The sequence below is a fragment of the Rhynchophorus ferrugineus genome, unplaced genomic scaffold (assembly GCF_030347505.1).
Source record: "Rhynchophorus ferrugineus isolate W39M unplaced genomic scaffold, kcgeb_rfMv2 rfM4, whole genome shotgun sequence".
In the NCBI taxonomy this organism is placed as follows: Eukaryota; Metazoa; Arthropoda; class Insecta; order Coleoptera; family Curculionidae; genus Rhynchophorus; species Rhynchophorus ferrugineus.
The window spans coordinates 45480597-45503316 of NW_027472583.1; the positions used below are offsets into that span (position 1 = coordinate 45480597).

The following is a 22720-nucleotide window of genomic DNA, read 5'->3' on the forward strand; positions in this document are numbered from 1 at the left end:
ATATACCAATTGATTATATATCCTGTTGAATAAACAATTTAACAATGGTAATAAATTAAGCGAATAGTGCATTTGCTTTATTACATGATTTGATTTTTTTATGAAAAAGTCGTGAAAATCTTGACGACAAAACTAATAATATTAAAATAGTATCTTTTACTGACAGTTTAGCTTGACGAGAAGATTTCATAATGAACAATACTGTGACTTCTATGAAAAAAGTATATATTATTAACCTACTGCATAGTAAGCTTTTGGTGTAAAAATAATACAAATGTTCTGGGTCATAGTTCTTGAACAATATACAAAAAAAAATCCGAAATCACTTAACAGTGATAATTAAGATTATTCGAAACTATATTTTTTTATAATTAACCATACATAATTAAGATACCAATTATATCCTCTGACCTCAACTGTGTTTTTCTTTAGTGATAGCCTTGACGGTCGAAGTTTTATTTTGTTTTATTACAGCAATATAAAATATATAACGAAAAATCAGATTTTATTTGAAATCATTTTTTTACGTAATCGTGAGTTATTTGACTAAAATCTATTCGATTTTCTATTCAATGCGACAGGAAAAGGTAGGTTATCGATATATTTTTGAATAGTAGGCGTAAATCGAGCCGGTGACATTTGAATAACGCGAATAGCGAACTGAGCCTACGCGATTCCGTGACAGCTCGGTCGATTTTCAACGTCATCGGGTTTAAAAACCAGGTAACCATTATAGATGCAGAAAACTTCGAAGATACCAACGCTCGGATAGGCGAGTAACCTTTGAGGTATAGATCTCTTAAAATATGTTATGATATTTATATAAACGCCCTGTTTAATTTATGATGATATTGAGAACTATTGCCCATACTTAAACTGTGAAGTAATTTTAAATGATTTTTTTTGGAAAGTATTAATATTCATACATTCGTATAAGAGAAAAAATTTAGTCAACTATATTCTTGGACGTAGCGGATATAGTCTGACAGACTTATGCATAAACTCCTTAAGATGTTACCGGAACAAAACGTTGAACTCTAAAATTATATGCCTCAGCCAGGATGTTCAGAATTAAAGAAGAAGGTTATTTAACAATGACAGAAACAGAAGCAGTTGTACTGAAAAACTGTGTTTTGAGACCTACTCTTTACCTTTCTATACATGTGAAATACGACAGAAAGAAAATGTAATAACATTCCTTATGATAGTACGATACTTGCTGTTGGTGAAAATATCAAATAAGTAACCGGAAAACTGCAACACGTAAGCAATAGTATATATAAGTGAACCCAAACATGCAGAATAAAAGTAAATGATAGTAAATCATTGCATATTGATTTCACCTACAACCAAACTGCTCATATACCATTAAATATGAATAATAATATTATCGCATACAATAACAATGCGTGGGGTGATTTAATATCAACATAATACAAGTATTTCACAATAACGCGCTGAAAAGTATTGTGGATTCATCCAGTTATTACAGAAAAAGTTACTTACACCAAGACCTTCGGATTCCAATTGTCATAGAGGAAATTAAAAAGTTCTCAACAAGACATGATGAACTACACCACCCTCATGTAAACAATGAAGTATTGCAACTCTTGTGCAATACGGAACTAGGTCGCAGACTACAGATCTTGTGCAGTTGTATAGTGAACTCGAGTAAGTAGTAAAAATACTGAAAAATAGTACTACCATTTATTTTATTTTATTAGAGACTGAATAAGAACCAATGGATCTTCTTATATAAGTACTCAGTTTCAAATTATTGTACAGAGAACACGGTGAACAGTAATTAGAACATTTCATTCCTTTGTTTCTAAGTAGTGTTTAAATTAAAGTGCGATAAATCTTCGCCTTTAAGAACTGCAAGAACCTGAAGATCTTCAACAAACATCTGGTCTACTCTTATGATATTTTCAGCTTTTCTTAATTTGTATAGCATCCAAATTTATTGATTTTGAAATTCTGGACGCATATATAAACATTTGGAAACTGCTCTCAATATTCTATGGTTTTGTTAATTACAAGTAAATATTGTTTTTGTGTTGAAACTTGAAGAGACGATGAATACAAGTCATTATCTTTGAAGCTAAATATCTTCAAATATTTGGGTAATATTTCATAGGTTTTAATGGCATTATACTCTAAGGTAAACCGAAGACATATAGTTTGCCTCAAACATTTTTGGAGCTAATAACAGCTAGGAAAGTATTAAACAAATGCATATGCAAGGCTTACGTCAATTATTGTGAATCTCTGAAGATTATAAAGTAACTTATACCATATTATATAACTATACATTTTAAATGACCTGGTTATCATTGTCAAAGAACTGTTCTATAAAGTTCTTAGGAAAAGTTTATTAAAAAGGTATTTTTGAAAAGGATTTCAAGCAGATTCTTTAAATATTTGTGAAATTATTAAATTCTTGCGATGAAGAGTAAATATTTTGATTCAATTATATATCAGAGCATCATTTTTATTACTTAAGACTTATCCAAACTGGATCTGCGGTCCAGTGTAGGCTTAAAATGACGGCAATCAACATTAAGTCTATGGATTGGCGAGTGTTCCATTTCCTCTTCCAGAAGATATTTGGTTTTTTTTCTACCTGCTTACTGAAATAGATTAGAAAAGTTTTTGTCCACTGAGCAATCAAAGCGGGACTTAACACTTTTATGTCGAGTGTTTTTAAATAGTTATAAGAACTAAAACTATCTAGTTAATTGATACTATGATTACATTTATTACATTTTTACATTATTTTTTATAATTGAGAGATTGGGATGCACTTTTTTTCAACATATTTTATCAACAATCTGCTCATTGCTTACTGATATGAATATTTGTATTTGTTAAATATGTATTGTTATTAAAAATTAATTGGAATAATAAATTCCAATAAATATACATTAACACTGGTTGAATGAACATAAAGGAACACGTGTTACAACAAATCGTTTTACTACATTATTAAATAACAGAGGCATTCAACAGAAACTTATTAAAATATTTCTACAGACTGAGCCTCTTACACCACCTGAATGCTAATATCATCAGGCCAACCGATTAGGTAATATCGGAATACATTATTTTTATAGCTGTCGTTTGAATTTAGATATGTAACGTTTTAGATGGAATCTAATTTAAGATATACGATTGATGAGTACTTTCTATTTTCAATGACTCAGTTGTTTAAATGATTTGCCAATGACGGAGAAGCAAAAAATAAATATTACCATATATGTTACTGTTATTGAATATAAAGTTAATACATATTGTTGATTACAATTAATATTATAGTTCACGATATAAGTTTTTATTTTTTTTACTCCTTTGCAGCTCCAATTAACCTAATATGCGGGAACTCTGTTCAATTTGAAATAATGAGGAGAATTGATTGCTAATTGGAATTAATGATAAGATTGATCTAAGTAAAATAAGTTATTGGGAATTGTGTAAAATTTTAAGAGATTTAATTTAACTACTGATTGCCCTGTAGTCGAAATTCAACCAAAATGTAATGTTATAATAAAGTAAAAATAGTAATTTAAAATTATATGTTACTAAAACATATTTTCACAGTATTTGCAATATAAGATCAGAAATTAAAAGAATGTATTTACAATCATTAAATTAAATATTGATATTCCAAAACTTAGGCCTATAAAGTAAATAATCAAAATAATTGATACAAGGTTCAAATTATAAAATGTCATATAGCATTTATCATTAAATACCTTAATATATATTAGTGCTTCTACTAATATCTTATATTTGCCCTACGTGTTCCATCAATTCAAATTATGTAGTTACTTTCATGTTAATTCCTGCATATTTTCATTATTACATTTATGTTTTCATATAGTCTTATATCCATTATTATTACTATATTTTATCAATAATTCTGACCTAAAATATATATTTCAATAACAATAAATACACCAGGCTGAATAAATAATATTTTCTTTATCTACATTTCCAACTAAAATTACATTGCTCCTTACTTATTTATTTTACTTTTCAATTTCGCCCATGCACATTACTCATCTTTAGTTTGTCTTCTATGACACTTATGTATTGCTTTCTACATTATCTTATGTCCCACGTGGTAACTAACAATTCACTCACATATGAGGAATTTAAATTCTCTAATATCAATGTTAATGCTCTACGCAATATTAATTTTAACTCTTGATGTACAAATTAAGGTATTTATTACCAGCAATATTTACTAATGCTTAATGACTAATGCCTTGGTGAAGCAGCACTTTCTTTTTCTTTAAATGCGGCCGTTTTTCGGCGATTTCGTTGTTCAAACGGTCCAATAACGCTATGTAATAGTCGCTGTTGATGGTCGTTCCTTTTCTAAGGTATTCAATGAAAATTATTTCATGCTTATTCCAAAATACAGACGCCATAACCTTACCAGCCGACTGTTGCGTTTTCCCACGCTTTGGAGCGGGTTCATCGTGTGCAGTCCACTCAGATGACTGCCGATTGGAATTCGGAGTGCAATGATGGAGCCATGTTTCATCCATTGTCACATATCCACGCAAAAACTCGGGTTTATTACGCTTGATCATCTTCAAACACTACTCCGAATCATCAACTCGTCATTGTTTTTGGTCGAAAGTGAGCTCGCGCGTCACCTACTTTGCACAGAGTTTTCTCATACCCAAATATTCGTGAATGATATGATGTACACGTTCAGTTGATATCTTTAGAGTGGCTGCTATTTTATTCAGTTTCAATTTACGGTCACTCAAAATCATTTTGTGGATTTTTTAAATGTTTACGTCGGTAACAACCTGTTTTGGGCGTCCACTGCGTTTACCGTCTTCGGTGCTTATTTTACCACGTCTAAACATAGCATACCAATCCTTGATGGTTGATTTTCCTTTGGCGGTGTCCGGAAACTCGGCATCAAGCCAAGGTTTTGCTTCAACTGTATTTTATATAACAAAAGTTGCTGCACTCAAAATGCCATAACTCACAAACTAATGACCCGACAGCTGACAAATTTATACACGCATCTTTTGAGGGTTAGGGATAACTATAAAAACATGTGGATTTAATTCTAGTAGCGCTATCTATGTGTCAGGCTGGGAATTTTTCAATTGACTTGTTATGTTATGTAATTTCATGTTATATAATTTCTGTAGCTTGTAGAAACCATTTTAGAAATATATCAATTGGAAATATTATATTAAAGTAGTAATTTCATGCTATATAATGCTGCGATTTCTCAAGAATGCGAAGAAGCTCGGAAGAATAAAAACAACGAAAGTGTTTAAATAACCACTTTGATTTATAAGAAGATTAAAGATTAAATAACTGAGTTCCATTAAAATTTAACGGAGCACAGATTAATTGTATTATATTACCACACCCGTCATAATAACTTGACCTTGTACCGTCAGATTTTCACTTGTTTTCGCTTAGCCAACTTAGTTGATGTAGTAAATCAGCGTTTTGTTCGCTTTTTGTCGATAAAGACAGGTCCTTTCTGAAAGGTCATCGGTTAATTCGCGGCCGTATATCATTGGCTGACATTTACTTTTTAAAAACATAGAAATAATTCTATATTGTTTTCCTGGAAATATATAAATAGAAATTGCAAGAAACCACAGCCTATTTCTTGTAATAACAATATTTGTTTCAGATAAGAACGTCCTTACCGAGTAGTTAGAATAGGACATGCTCAATATAAATCTAGAAGTCACGAAGAGTTAGTGAATAATTGATTGGCATTATAGTTTTTATCTCTTAAAATATCAAACAAATACTGTATGTTAAAAAAATAATAAACGTTCAAATGAAGAATACAATATTATTAGGTTCACCGTCAATTATTAGATTAGTCATGTTTAGATCGTAACATATAAGTAGAAAAAATGCTCATGTGCTCAATGTCATTCAAACTCTGACCCAAACAAAAGAAATATAGATAAAAGATAAATAGTTTTCTGTAGCAAATCAGTTCAGTGAACGCCAAAAATCCATTTTGAAAATAAGCCCCTTCACTTATCGAATGTGTCAATTAATAAAAACACTGAAACGAAAGATAAAAACCCAGATTATTGCAAATTAATTCGAATTAATTATTACTAGTTTTATTGTGAAGGAGACACAGCGCTAATTGTATTCCTATCTGATTCAAAATAAATATGAGTAGTGTTTTACGGATAAAAAAATTATTTATTTTAGCTTTTGATATTTCAGGAAGCCGGCTGCTCATAAGAAAACCTCAGACCTGTTAGATTTCTTCATAGTAAGAAACATAACATCCAACTATATAAAGGTCGAAGAAAATTTTGAACTAAGTTCCGATCATATGCCAATGATTATAACGTTGAGCGAAAATATAATAAGAAAAGGAATTAACCCAACGTTAGCAAACAAAAGAACAGACTGGGAAGGATTTGCTGAAGAATTGAACAAACGATTCAACTAAATGTACCTCTCAACACAATTGGGCTTGGATACTACTCCAGAAATTAAGAGTACAACTAAAGGACTTAATTATCCAAAAGAAGTGAAGGAAAACTACGAAAAAAATGGCAAGAAAATAGAACACCTGAAAATAAAAATAGTTTAAACAATATAACCCAAAGACTTAAAAGGGAAATACTGGAAATTAAAAACAAAACCATAAATGACTATCTGAGAAATTTAACAGATGATAAAGAAACTGATTAATCATTCTGGAAAGCCACAAAACATCTAAAGCGCTCATGTCTATACAGTCCACCTATAAAAGACCTATGTAGGAATTGGGCACGTGACAATCATCAAAAAGCAGAAGCATTTGCTGAATATCTAGAAAAAACTTTCAAACTAAACGAAACTACTATTGAACATAATTTGCCGGACATAGAAGCTGAAAATCCGATGATTGATATAGTCACGCCGAAAGAGCTAACTAAAATGAATAAAACTGAAATTAGTTCCAGTAAATCACCAGGCTACGATTCAATAACAGGAGAATTACTGCAAAAACTACCAAGAAAGGGAATTATAAAACTCACCAACTTGATCAATAAAGCAATTAGATTAAAACATGTCCCAGGCATTTGGAAGATGGCGGAAATTATAATGATCCCAAAACCTTTGAAGTCACCAAACGAAATAAAAACCTATAGACTTATATAATTGCTGCCAGTAATATATAAGGTGTTTGAAAAACTCCTGTTGAAAAGAATAAAACCGATCGTAGAGAAAAAAAAATCTAATACCAACGCACCAGTTTTGGTTTATTAACAAGCACTCAACAATTGACCAGATTCACAGAATAACAAATGTTATTGAAAAAGCCTACGAAAGTAAAAGGTAAGCTCATGAAGGCCTTGTTATAGGAATAAATATAGGAAAATGTGCTGGCTAATTCGAAGAAAATCGCAATTTTCAGTACGTGATAATATGGATATACGGAGTTCAATTATGGGAATGTTCTGCAAAGAGTAACATAAATAAAATACAAATTTCTTAGAACAAAGTCCTGAGAGCTATTGTGGGCGCACTCAAATATTATAGGACTGATTACCTACATCGAGACCTTCAGATACCCACGGTCAGTCAAGAAATCAAGAGAATTGCAAGGGGGCAGAAAGAAAGACACCATTCTCATGAGAATATTGCAATATTGCAGATTTTGGATACCACCAGAACAGAACACAGACTCAAAAGAATCAAACCCTCTGATCTTGTGTAGTGTTGTGTAGTGAGGTGCATATATTAAAAACTTCAGCAGTGACATGTATAAACATTATTTCACCAGAGACTGAGATAGGGCCGAAGGGTCCTCCTAGTTATATACCTAAATTTAAGTTATCATTAAGACAAATTGTAGGTTAGATGGAAACGACTAGTAACAATGTAATAATTAAATAATAAAAAATATATATATTTATATTAATATTATACATCTGATTTATTTTAATTTGCAATAAAAACATAAAAACAAGTTTCTACTGATTTTAATATAATATTTCATCAGGCTATGATTAATGTTAAAAGAAGATAAAACCATCCGAATATAAAAAGGCTAATAATATGTATCTGTTATAAGAGTGTTAGTTTCGATGCAGAAGGTCAAACTATCAAAAATTATGTTGAACATAAGATTATTGAAATCAATATCTCAAATACAATATATTCAAGCCTTCAGCTAGAACAGTTATGTTCTTGATTTTTAACATTAGTATTGACTTATAAAATTTGTAGCCTATGTATGAACATACATTAGTATTACTGCAGATGATTCATTGATTGCGATTGTTATATCAATGAGTAACTAAATAAGGTGTTTAACTTAATATATATAGAGAAATAATATCTAGTATAGAATATATTTTAAGAACTTTTGAATGAGATGGCAATTCAATAATTAAGTATTTCTTTTGTTATGAAAATGTATCACACATTTGCATATAAATATTAGAAAAAAAAATTAAATCCTAACTGCTAACTTCGTTAAAACATGCTAATTAAAATTCAGCATATTTCAATCCACTTTAACATGTACCGCTATAACTCGATATTATGTACGTAAAATAGAAAATCTTGTTGGTGTCTAACGTGGTTATATAACAACGTTATATAAACAAATACTAATTTTGTCGGACCAATTACACCTTTACTATTGATATCTTAGCTATCTGTTTTATTTGCCTTATTTCGTTAATTACACATTATTAAATATTAAAACAATGTGAAGATATTGACATTTCAGTTACAGTTACGTTCAGATAATTATCCAGTTTTCACATATTATATATTTTAGTAGCTTTGCTTGTATAGATGCAGCCAATATATTTAATTAGAAATGTTTTGATTCTAATGCTTGATTTGTATTTATTAACGGAGAACATATATAAATAACTAGAAACCACAAATATAGAAAAAATATTAATTTTACAATAATTACATTTTATCTTATTTACACAGTTGTGTTAGAGCTGTACAACAAAGAGCCTAATTATTATAATTTATTTATTACATAGAAAAAGTTTCAAGATAGCCATGAAAATTAAAGTTAGTAATTTAATGAATGGAGACATCAACAGTCAATTAAATAGGAAACCTCACAATTCATATATCTTGCTGCCTTAACAGATAGTATATGATTGCATGTTCATAAAATATTTGCTCACACTTAGGATAAGAAAGAATAAATTTAATTTGAATCTATGAATTATATAATGATTAATATAAGTTGAAGGACCTCAGTGGTTGTAATGTTCAAATGACTGTAATCTTGTAACTTCTAAACTAAAAAGAATACTATTTCTAAGCTGATTAAAGCCCAATCAGAAAATTAATAATAAATCAGTTATGATTCAAGTCACTAATTTTAATAACCTATTATTTACTTCAAAAGAATATTAACATTAAAAAGAGAAACCATAGACCTAATTTATAAACGTTTTTATTAAGATTCAGCCCATTTTCGCCCACTGTAAAATATAAATTCCAACCCAAGTTGTTTATATACCAAATTAGAAAACATGGTTGATATGCGGCAAAGTTGCATAACGATATTACATAAATAAAAAATTTGTCCAATTAATAGATTTATAATGTATTTCCTATTGTTATGTTATACTTATATCTCTAGTGTGTCACGTTATATTCCAAGGTAGATCGACAACCGAAAAATTAATTTTAAATGTCTCTTATAAAACGATAAGCCGTAATAAGTAATTATATATATCTACAGTAAATAATCACTTAAATCTTGGAGATATCGATAGTCAATGAGACAAAAAACCTTCTATAATAATCCTTCTAGGTTTCATTATCAGATTTATTTATAGATCAATGAGGTAACCCATATATATCTCTTATAAAACTGTTATGGTGTAGAACAAGTGAAAGTTAAAGCTTGCAACCTGACGTAGTCAGTGATCGGCTCAGAATTTAGGAACAACCACTGGTACATTTCAAGGCGATGTGGTAGTAAATTGTCTGTGTTTGACACAGATTTTAAAGAATATATGTTCAAGGAAGTATACCAACGTTACTAGATGGATTAGTGGCTAATATGGAGCTTTTCTTCAAAGTAACATTTAAACAATAACAGTAAAAGTACTTTTTATTTGATATATTTAGGTTACAGTATTTAACACTAATAAAAAGTCTGTTTCTACGACAACTTCTTGGACGAAACCAGTTGGAGATTAAACAACAGAAGTCTCATTAAAACATATGTAAGTCAATGCAAAATTTAATTAAAGAATATAGGATTGAGCACTAAGCATAGGAATATATCAACAGTCATCTCAACAAGTAATATTTATCTCAAGAAGTAATTGTACAAGTAAAACAATTTTAAAAAAATTTTTGTAAAAAAATTTTATTTTTCATTTTTTATTATCATTTTTGTTTATTATTTTGTTGTAATTAACCATGCATTCTTTTTAGTTTAGTAAATGTACAATATGTCAACCAAGTGCTAGTTAGTTCAGTATTAAATTCCTAATTGGTTTTTTGTTTATAAAAAATAGTATCAACAATTTTAGTAACTGATTATAATTAAGAGAATAAATTGAGATATGATTTTGTAAGGTGCAAGAATAGTGGAGGACGATATTTTGAAAACATCAAATGTACTAATAAGAGTTGATCAAAATCGAATAAATAAGACATATAACATACATCATCAATGACACTCTAACGATCTAATGACTACTATTCTGAAGGTGAAGGAGGGAAACAAACAAGGAAAAAAGTATATATTCTTATAAAAAAGCATAGGTCTTGTTTTGTAAAAATAATGATGACTGGTGACTTAATTCAGGAAAAGTGTGATACTCTGCAAGATAAAGATTTTGCTTTGAGAGAGATGAATGACATATGGTTTCTGCACTTTTTGTGAATAATATTAGAAAATACCAAGTCTTTATGTAAATATGGTTTAGGGACTTTCTCTAGAAATGCTTCAATACGATGTATTTGTATAAATATGGTTTTTTGTAATTTGTAATAAAATTTTCTAATAGAACATGCATTTTTATCTTTAAATGTGTCCAAATTTTTATTTAATGTGTAAATAAAATTACAATACTTTCAATTACTGAAATGTGCATTTTAATTAGTATTTAATTTAAAATATTTCATAAAAATTAATGATAATTTTCATATTACTATCTTTGCTAGTCTATAAATCAGTTCCTTTACTACTTCCTTTACTATTGTAACATATGTTTGATTACTGTTTTTTAAGTTTATGGGGCTAAATTTCTTCGATGCAGAACGAAATTTGCAAAGATAAATATATTAGTCTACAATTTTCAACATCAGTTAAAAAACAAAGTATATGCGCTTGCGCAGAGCTTGCCAGAAGGGCGCTCTTTCACTCAGACTCTTAATTCAAATAAGTGAACATGCGCATCTTAAATTGAAATTATCTTCTGTTTACTGCATCCTTAAAATGAAAATTTTGGAATATCAATGACACCTCCCTTGGTAGCACATCGTACATTTTACATCTCTCTTGTAATATAATATTTCTCTTATTGTTTACGTGTTTATTATATCGCCCTTATTATTCGTTTTCTCAATATATTCATATTTGCTTTGTTCCACTTATTTAAAGAAGAATTTTAATACATGCGTTAAACCAGCTTGAGTATCTTCTTCCATTCTAGATTTTTTAAAATATATTATTTTTAAAACTGTATGATTTATATAAATGTTAATAATTAATAATGCACTTTTCCGTTATTCAATAAGCATAGAATCAGAACTTGCTAACAAAATTAAAAAATGATCACCATGTATAGAATTTTAATCTATATAACCTTTTAATCTTTAACGTTTCTTGCATTTATCTTTACACTAAAACATTTTGAAATAATTATTATATCTTTTATATATTTCCGAAAACTTTTGGTTATTTTCTTGAGTACTAGAATTGTTCAATAATTCTGATTCCATTTTACTCTTTATATAGAAATAAATTTATTTTATTATGAAACTATACTGATTTAAGAAGAAACGCTTACGGAGATATCGACAGTCAATTAGACAAATAACCTTTACGAGCATGTTCTGATGAACCGTATGATTTAATTTTCGTGTTTTGCTAAGGTCAACAGCATGACTGTTCTTGATCATACAGCCGAAGACCTGAACATATGTTTCGAATAATGTTTTATTTACTCTTTTGTTCTCTTTATGATTTAAATTAATGATTTTAACGAGCCGAAGTTATAATAATAATGATAGATAATTAATTATTTATTTTCCTACAGAAAGCTGTTGCCTTAATAATTAACCTAATTTAAGATGAAATGTCTATGAAGTTGCCGAAAAATAAAATTAAAAAAAAGTTATTTAAAATTTATTTTTTATTTCTTATTTATTGTATAATTCAGAATCGATGATTCAATTCAAGTTTTCTTCTTTTTTTATGTAATATATTTTAAAACTATAACTTCTTTGTGATTATATGTCCGAAACAGAAACGTCTAGTTTTTATATTCGCCTTGTGTGTTATAGTTTGTAATTATTGTAACATATATAGAATATTTTTTAATTCAACTCACGAAGTGGTCATTATATATAATAAATTACAGACGCCCCATGGTTCTCAATATAACTTTAAAAGTACGGCTTCGTGTAAATGGAATTGAAAATATATTCCATTAAATAAAATAGCCTGTGTAAATGTCTAAAAGATACTCTTCATTATATTTAATTATATATTCATTGAATACACCATTATCCATTCATTAGTTTATTATGAATACGAATACACAATACTGTCAAAAATGGGAAAAAAATGAATTAATGTTAGCTTAATTTGTCAGTTTTGCCTATATAACTTTAAAGATATGTATGTATAGTCTGTTCAATATTATATTATACATGCTGTATCAATTATGAGTTTTAGATCAGTTCGGCTTTGACATACAATAAAATTCTAGTCTAGATAAAATAATTGAACAAATATGTTATCAAATATAATTTATTTTAACATTATAGTACATCTAAAAACTACAGTTAACTATACAGCCGCAACAGTTTATAAGTTAGATTTATAACCTCTTATCACTATTGCTTTCAAAATATTTGCGTATGTCTGAAAACCGGACGACTTTGACAGGTTTATTCGTTTGTGTTCGAACTAATTAGACAGCATTGTGTTTTAATGTCATTAATTAAATGAATTGTTTCATTCGCTCAGAGTTAGATCAAGTTGTTTGAATTGTTATTGGCTTTTTCTCTTGCGTGTAATTTGTGTTTACACAAGAGTCCTATTATTTCTATATAATAAAATAAAAGTTGAAAATGTTATGTTGTCGTGTTTATGTCAACAACAGACAAGAATGGGTTTTTAGTTAGTATTTCGACCGCTTAGTTTTTCTAGATCTTCCATCATATGACAGTGCAGCTTATGACAGTATAGTGTTTCGATGCTGAAACGATTGTATCGATTTTTAAATTACTTTGCATTACAATTACTAAAATATTTCACTCCCATACTATTATGGTTTTAACAGTTTGTTACAATAGCTTTATCTTTTCGGAGAAAAGTATAAGTCGATGCAAGTAGTGGTCATGAATACTCTTTCTCCCACAAAGTAATTTGATTAAAATTAATTAATATCTGCGGTAAAGGTTTATTCAAAAGTTAGGTCAATTCTGACAGCATGTGATGGAGACTTCATTTTGGTGAGGTCTCTTTAACATGTTATTTATTGTTCAGTTACTAATGCCAAATTATATCAAATCAAAGTCAGGGATTTTCAGTTCTTGTGAAAGCCTAAATTTTGACCGAAGGATAATTTGTTGGATAAAAAAAACTATATTAAAAAGCATAATTGCTTCCCGAGGTAACTGCTTGATACAGATTTTTGGTAATTTTTTGAAAACAACGTTAGTGTTGTCAGCGTGAATGTATATGATGCGAATTTGCAACAGAATAAAGTTAGCAGATGGCATTTCCAGCAGAATAGTAATTGCCAATAATCCGTTAGTAACATATGTCTTTAACATCAATATAACGTCGTCTAGACCGTCGCTCAAATTTAGCTGACTCTATGTGGCAAAGTCATTGAAAATTAGAACACTCAAAACATTAACAGTTCTCGACAGACATTTGATACAGGCTCTCAAATAAAATAACATTTTTTTTAATGCCTCACAAATTATTTGTTTAGTCCCCATTTTTCCGATATTATAAAGAAAATTCTATAATACTTGCCATGAATACAATATGTTTTACTAACAAATTAAAAAAAAAACCTTTGAATCATTTTTCTCTAGTATAGGGAGATAATAATTAGTAAATATTTTATTATATTTAGAGGCCCTGAGAGGTATTGTGGGTGCACCCCAATATTATAGGACTGATTACCTATATCGAGACCTTCAGATACCCACAGTCAGTCAAGAGGAAAGACTCCATTCTCATACTAATATTGAAATATTGCAACTTTTGGATAATACCAGAACAGGATACAGACTCAAAAGAATCAAACCATCTGATCTTGTGTAGTGTTGTGTAGTGAGGTGTATATATTAAAAAATTGAGCAGTGACATGTATAAACATTATTTCACCAAAGACTGAGTTAGGGGCGATGGGTCCTCCTAGTTATATACCTAGATTTAAGTTAGCATAAAGACAAATTGTACGTTAGACGGAAACGACTAGTAACAATATATTAATTAAATAATAAAAAAAATATATTTAGAGGCCGTTATAATTCATACAGAAATGTATCTCCTCACTTGTACTAACATATCTCGTTTAAAGTGTAACATCAACAGTATTTTAATTTTTATGAAAGATGGATACATATATAGCCACTTGTTGTGACACACCACGAAAATGAGAATAACTTCAGTAGTCGGTAATTTATTTTAACTAACCATCATATATATAACACTACAATATTATACAGTATTACCTATATTTTTATATATAAATATATAATTTATATATAACTTTTTTCACACTAACAAGTGAATCGAAGACATATTAAACATACTCTTCTTTTTGCTTGTTATTTTATTCTCACATCCGCTTATTTTAGATAATACTAAAATGGCAATTTGAATTTATAAATACGGTTTTTATTTTATAATATACAATTTATTCATGAATTTTGTGGTGTTTTCTTTTTGTAAAAAGTCTCTACCATTTATGATAATTACTTTCTATGATTTTTTTGTAAAAGATCATAGCATCATACTTTCTCATCACATAGTATATCTAATAATTATATGCATTTGTTTTCTTGTAAATATATTAAGTAGCTATAAGTTTACATTTTAATATCTAACATCGCTATAAAAAGTGTACCTTGAGGTAAATATGGTTAAACATATAATTTTTAATAAAGGAACTGATGTTAACTTCGATGTAAACGATCGTTTATTGGTAAATTGTGCGTTTTAAACGTTTAAAACGGCAATGAAGCCCGAACCGAACGGTCAATTTATGTTGTAAAATAAGTGAAAGTGAAATTGTAGGACCTGTTACCATTTGCGGGATCTTGTTTTGGTCTTACCCTGGTAAGTTTCAAGGTATTACTGGTGCAGTGTGTGCAGCTTAAAGTCCACAACCCTTTATAAGCGAAAAGGTCACTATAACCCTATCACCAGTTGGAGTTACCCTGTTGGTTCCCGGAAAGGTACGAGGGGCGGAGGGGGATCGACTTATGCTACGGCCTCGGTACTACCTTGGATACGTCGCAGATAAACCCCCTTGATGAAATAGTAGAGAAACAGCACCAGAACGGTAAAGAACATCACTCACCGATCCTCGATAGGGTCCCCGGAAGAGAACAACAGACAGAATGTGTGCTCGCGGAACGTTCCGGTACTATCGGTACGGCGTACGATTTCGGACTGATGCCGCCGATCGGAATCGGCTTTTGACTGTCGAAGGCCATTTTCCCTTTCGTTCGACCGCTTGGACCGCTACAACCAATTTCTTAATGAATAGAGGCAATTACGGAGCCGTCGCGGACGGACGACGGTTTATTAACAGAAGATTCAGTTCTTTTCGCTCTTATTCCTATCATTCTTCGATATTGGTTTCGAAGACTATCAATTACCAGGGGCGAAATACCGAAGGAACATATTGTTTCAATCTTCGCGAATCAATTGTTGTTATAAACCACCTCGACCTTGACTTAATGTAGATAACAAGATGCACGTATCGAATACAAACATGTTATAGCAGGGTAGCATAACAATTAAGTTTACATTCCTCTCATTCTGTTGTATTTGTTCTGTTATTTTTGTTCTGTTTGTATAATCATCCATTATTTAATGATACTTATTATATAACCATACTAAATAGAAATATGAAAATAGCAAATAGCATAATATATGCTATTTGTTACTCAAGTTTGTGTTAAGTTTGTGAAGAACCATCACCGCCCATACGTCAATAGTTTGTTGTTAAGCAGATTAACAATAATTTTGTTGGTATTGATATCATATATTGATATTGTATTAGCATTATGGACCAATTAGATGTAAAATTTCGTGAGATATATTTGGTTTACAGAAGAAAAAAGTATCTTTCACACCATCCAGAATATGATTCCATCACTCTAGATAGGATAGACTAATGGGGTAGTAAATTAATCATTGGATTAAGTGTACTTAAGTTGAAAGAAGTTCGGCTTTATTTTTTCATTTCTATGTCGGAAAATATCCCAATCATTTCCGCATCCCGTTGAAAGATTTTCAAATAAGAATGTTGAAACTATTATTATTATTCTAAGTTATTTTGTGTCACTGTCTTTTTTTGACAAAAAGGTGTTTTGTTGAGTTTTTTTAAATATTTTATAGTCTTCTCTTTACTAAGGTTTAGCTGGACTAGACCTATTTCAATAACAATATGAACTGTTCAAATCGAAAGTATCCTCCAAAACCAAAAATATTTTCGAATTTTCAAGCAGATATCTCTCTTTTCCTTTTTAGGCTACTCATCTCTCTTTTTCTATCTTTTGTCTAACTTTTTCTTCTAATCTATAAATTTAATAGCTATTGCAGTAACTATTAAGATAACATCCTTCTAATTCTTTTGTATTTATTCTTCTTATTTTTGTTGTTGTTACATTTTATCATTATTTAATAATATTTATTATATAATTTTATGAAATTGGAGTATATAATATATGCTATTTGTTTCAATAAGTTTGTGAAGAACCATCTATTAGTCAAGGGTTTGTTGTAAAATGGATTAGCAAAAATTATGGTAGGAGATAATACAACCAACCCTTATTATCAATATATAGTCCCTATATTAATAATGAGATTAGAGAAGAAAACATTTTGAGCACACGAAAGGATAACTCATGCAAAGGAGTGTCTTTCAGACCTTCCAGGATATGATCCCATAAAAGTTTAATAATAGTGATAACAGTAAATGTGATGCTAGATACTCATTCGCTGATGATAATGCTATGATCGTTGTTACATATGTTGTAGCTTCTAGCACTCTTCACAAATTAATGAAGGAAAACCAAACCAATTGATAATTGACGCATCGTTCTGTAATGACTAATTTCAATTGGATGACATTGCAAGGTGAGCAGTACAAATATTTGAAATGAGTAATATGGATGAAGAAAGTGGCACCTAGTGGTAGCCGAGTGGGCCAAGATAACAAGAAGCTTTTGCTGCTCTGATATGTATGTGGAAGGGACGAAATATTTCAATCAAAATTAAAATGCATCTCTTTCGAATGCTTATCTTGTCAATACTTCTTTATGGCTCCCGTATCTCACTGTCCGTTAAAGTTTGGAATCTGTAAGATTGAGTTCTTTCGAATGCGATGATTAAGAAAAATTTAACTTATTTCTCTATAAAATCGTATTAGAAATGGAGTTGTTCATTTGAAATATGACGATCAGCGTCAGTTGAAGAGGACTTTTAGCTCATATTGGTCGAATGAAAAATGAACGAATTATTCATATACTTTTGTATATCTGAAAAATAGAGGGCTGACTTATCTGAGACCAGAACAGCTACAGTAGTCCCTTAACGGTGGCGAGATTCAGTGAAGAATTTTTAAGTCATGCGGTACCCACTAATATGCTGCTACTTGAGAAGCAGACAGTCAGACAATGATGATAGATGTCATGAGACGTGGTATATACTAAACATTTTGATTATATAACATAACAGTTAAATTGCAATAGAAAATGCAAGCCTTTTAAACTTTTGATGCCCTAGTGTGTAATTAGTATCGGGAATACCATTTGAATAGCACTTATAATTCGTTATTTTAATACTATTAATCTTAACGAAAGTGCTCTAAGTTCTGTTACTTTGTTTATTGTTTATGTTTATAATTATTGTTTACCACCCTAAAAATAGATAGTTCGAAAATTGAATATTTGTTACTCGTTATATTCTAAAAAATTCGTTACTGAGTTTCATAAATTATTTGAAAATTGTGACAGCAATCAGGTTTAAAAATAAGCATTTTGAAGGAAATATAAAATAACGTTTAGGAAATCTAAAAAGTGCTAATATAATAAATTACATGTATTATTGGAGATAAACCGAGCTCAAGCAATTAAAACCAAAAAATAAATTTATGAGTACGAATTGGAAATCGTATGCATGGGTTGGAAAATGTTGGGTTGAAAGAAATAATGGATGTTATGAGAATTGTCTCAAAATGTTATTGAAGATCGCAGATTTCTAACTCCCCAATAAAGAAAAATATTTTCGAAGATGTGATGGAAAGTAGATCTATTACAATCACAACAAAAAATATTTAAGAAATACAAATATTGGCAGATTAATATTAAAAAAATTAACACCTTTTTTATGACATAGTGGTGTAGGCGTGCTAAGTTTATTGTCTATTTTCTCTAATGAAGTTTTTCTGTCTACAATGTTAGCGAGTAATTAAAACGATTAAGAGGTGTTTCTCAATTTAAAAAGATCATGTTACACATATTACAATTAATTATTTACTATAAATATCTAGTAATTTTGCTTTCATATTGATCTTAAAGTCAAGATAAGATTACGGAATTTAATTTCAATAGAGTTTGGTGCATATATTCCCACTGGTGCACTCTGCAAAAGTTGCAAACGTACCACAGTTTCCACATATAACATAACTATATTAGTTCAAAGGGTTTTGCGTCTTCAATCTCCAGGTAAATATAGTGTTGCCGAGTAGTAGTCAACTTCAGTTACATACTCCACGATCTTATGTCCAAGCAATCCTACTTTTTTTCACAAAAAATTAATTTATTTGCAAACCGTTGGTACCATTGCAGCTTTGTAGATATCTCCATTTCTAATATACCAGGGGGCGTAAACAGTGATTTACGGAGAATTTTATTTTGGTAACTTTGGATGATATTGCTAATGGATTTCTTTGTGCAACTCCATGGTCTTGTTGCAGACCGATAATTTAGATAGTCATCCAAAAACTACCCCAATTTTGGAGCCTTAAAGTTCTGCTTCTGTCTAGTTTCAACATGCGCATTCCACTTAGGTTTGACATCTAGTATTATGTCCAACTGTTTTGCTGTATTTACAAACCGAACTGTTGCAGAACTAATCACTGGCGGGTAATTTTTTAAGTTTAGGAAGTTCAAATATTGCCAAATGAGTAAACAGCTACGAGATCGCCATAGTTATATGGTTGCGATATCAATATGTTTCCAAAGAAGTGAAAAAAAGTTACGTTCTAAATTTTCATATTAAAAATAATGTAACATTAAGCATTGCTGGTCCCAGCCTTATTTAAGCTCTTAATTTCAGATTTGCCGAGAAAAGAGCACATTAACATCGCATTTTACGCTGATGCCACTGATTTCTTCACGACTTCTAAAACCGAGGTTACCATTCAAGAACGTTTACAGAAGCAGCTCGATCATGTGGCCAAGTGGTTCAAATTCCGGGGATTGCAAATCAGCCCCCTGAAAACCCAGGTCATCATTTTCCATAAGAAGCGTTACGCACTGCGCGTCTCGCAACTTAAGATACGACACAGTAACAATTTCATGGCTGGAAAACCTCACGCACCTAGGTCTCCACTTTAACCGACAGTGTGGTTGGCATTCCTAAATACGGAAAGTAATCCAGAAATGTTCGGGGATAGTAAACCTGCTATCTTCTCTGATCTGCCCTTATAGCAGACTTCCCATCTCCATCAAATGCTTATTTTACAAGATGTTATTTCGGTCCGTACTCCTCTACGGATTTAATGTCTACTTCAAGTTTGTTAAACCCAACCAGGTTAAACGGCTTGCAGTTCTCGAAAATAACCTCCTCAAGATAATCTTAAAGGCTCCATGGTTTGTCAGAAATAATCAAACTCACAGGGAAACTGACACTCCAGAAATCAAACACTGCATATCTCAATCCTTTCACAAAAAACAACTCGGCTAAGTTCTTCCGAAAACGCGCTTGTTCGCCAGCTGGTTGATATGCTAGGAGCTTAGCACCACCTCTCTGCTAACCTCTCCTTTTCCAGGCTGAAAGGACCTCATCCGTCGCTGCAGTCATAACTTTGGCCCGCATACGACAGTATCCAGTCGTGTGTTAACTTCCTGAATCTGTTTCACTATCTTTCTTTTCGTCAGGTCCTCTTGCCCAATAAATGCTACCCGGTTAGCGGGTGCCATATCCCCAAATTTAATGCAGTAGCAGCAGCGGCCCACAGGGGTCAACTTTGAGGCCGTTTGTGTTTAGTCTATAGGTAAGCCCAGAGGTAGTTCTACATAACCCGGCCCAAATTGTCACTCCAGTGTAAGTCTCCGCGATTAGGTGAACGTCATACATTTCACCACCTGGTTTTAGGCCAAAACAAAAAAGCATTTAGCATATTTACTTACTTTCTTTACTTTCTGCACCTAGTATGTTCTTCCAATTAGTTTCAGTGGCACCAGGCTCTTAATTTTTCTAAATAATTTCAATTAGTTTATTAAAATAATATGTCCAATTAATAAAATGAATTTAGTAAAATGATCAGACTTCTTATTGCCAATTGTTAATTAATAATTCTAATAAAAATTATATTAAATACCTTAGGTTTAGAGTTATTGAGAACGGGATAATTGTCGGTCTATAAAATGATAGGAGAAAGTATCTACCAGGCTATTGTAAGACAAGTACTACAAAAACTATATTTTCCATAAGTGCTATCATTTCATTTAATTATTGTTAATGTCTGAATTCAAAACAAGAAATATCAATGTAAGAATGTGTTGTTTTATTATCGTTAAACGTTCGAAGTGCAAAATACACCGATAATTAATCGTTAAAATCATTTTAAAGGTTAACATACCTACGCTTTATTTAATTGAAATCTACGTGCAATTCCATTTAATGGAACGTAGAATTTTTATGGCCTTCCCGTAGATAGTTCGACGTTACTATAATTTAATATCTATAGTAATAAATTGATGAGCATGAACAGTTAACATAGTAAAATATAAGTATCCATTTAATAGAACATAATTGTTGATAAACATCGAATAAAATAAAGTGGCAAGCCATAATTCCTTGTAACTTATAATAATAATTTTCAGTCATCATTTTGCTAAATATAAAATGTTTATACTATACTTTACGGTATTCTCAATTTAGAAATACTTTAGACATTATTTGGATTAATGGAAATCTCACAGATGTATGTAAAATTTGTGTAATTTTTAACATTCTGAATTTTTGAACCACAACATGAATTAATTGCATCAAATAATTTTTTTATGTATAATATTTAAATATTTATAGTTGCCCATTATGTTGATATTTCATAGTCCTGTTACCATTCTCCATCTCTTTTATAAGCAAAAGTGGACTTTTATAATAACTGGCTAACTGAGGGTTTAAACTTATCTATCACATTAGCTACAATAAGTTTACAGTTAGGAGCTTTCATATTGCACAATAACTTAATCACAATTTCTCAAAATGATAGCTAAAGCTTCTTTACCTTTGTATTCATTGTTACTTCATAGTTGTATTTGAATATCAAGTTTTTTAAGGAGTTATTTTTTGAACCAATGTCAATCCTTTTCTCTCCAGGTTATTGACATTTAAAACACATAAACTTTATAAATCATTTCCACTGACCGAAAGGAGCTTTTCCTTAATATGGGTTCAATGAATAACATACAATGAATCCTACGTATTTAAACTATGTAGTAATGTATATTTTAAACTTGTTTTTAATATTAATATGCTAAAATTAAAGAAATTTTACACCAAAACAGCACATTACGGATAATTAATTACATTTCATTGTTACAGAGAAATAATTTAAAGATATATAACCATTTAAAAATTATTATCAAAACCTTTTATGTTTTAAAGTCTCCTTTTTACCAACGAGGGTTTATTTGAACTGGGCCTACTGTTTAACGTGGACCCTGAACCACAGTCCTCGGCATTAACCCTACCGAAGGCGAGTGACCAGCTTAGAAATCATCCCAGAAGATATCCGATTTTAATCATCCTTGTTACTGCGTAACTGGGATCATTTACCTTGTCGTATATTACACTCTTGCTTAGGACAATCACAAATATTAAACAATCACAAACATAAATTTACGATCATGCCCCAGCAGGATTCGAACACGCGACAATCGCAACAGTAAGTGAATCGTCCTATCGCCTTTACCATTGCACCATTATTAAGCTTAGTTATATTTTAACAGTACTATGTTTCTATACTATGCTATATTTTTGGTAGAGTCATTTGCA

General features: G+C 30.4%; 1 protein-coding gene across 5 annotated transcripts in view; it reads right to left on the minus strand.

Moving 5' to 3' along the window:
- The window catches only part of LOC143195987 (uncharacterized), a 236535-nt gene that overhangs the window by 77324 nt on the left and 136491 nt on the right, over nucleotides 1-22720 (minus strand). Inside the window, exon 1 of one of the 5 annotated variants that reach the window (XM_076403542.1) lies at nucleotides 15783-15933. The exons of 3 other annotated variants lie outside the window; for them this stretch is intronic. In XM_076403542.1, the coding sequence (XP_076259657.1) occupies nucleotides 15783-15918 (136 nt within the window). In that variant the 5' untranslated portion in view covers nucleotides 15919-15933. Of the gene's footprint in view, nucleotides 1-15705; nucleotides 15934-22720 lie in introns of those variants that run through there. One more of the 5 variants, XM_076403546.1, reaches the window with a different exon arrangement.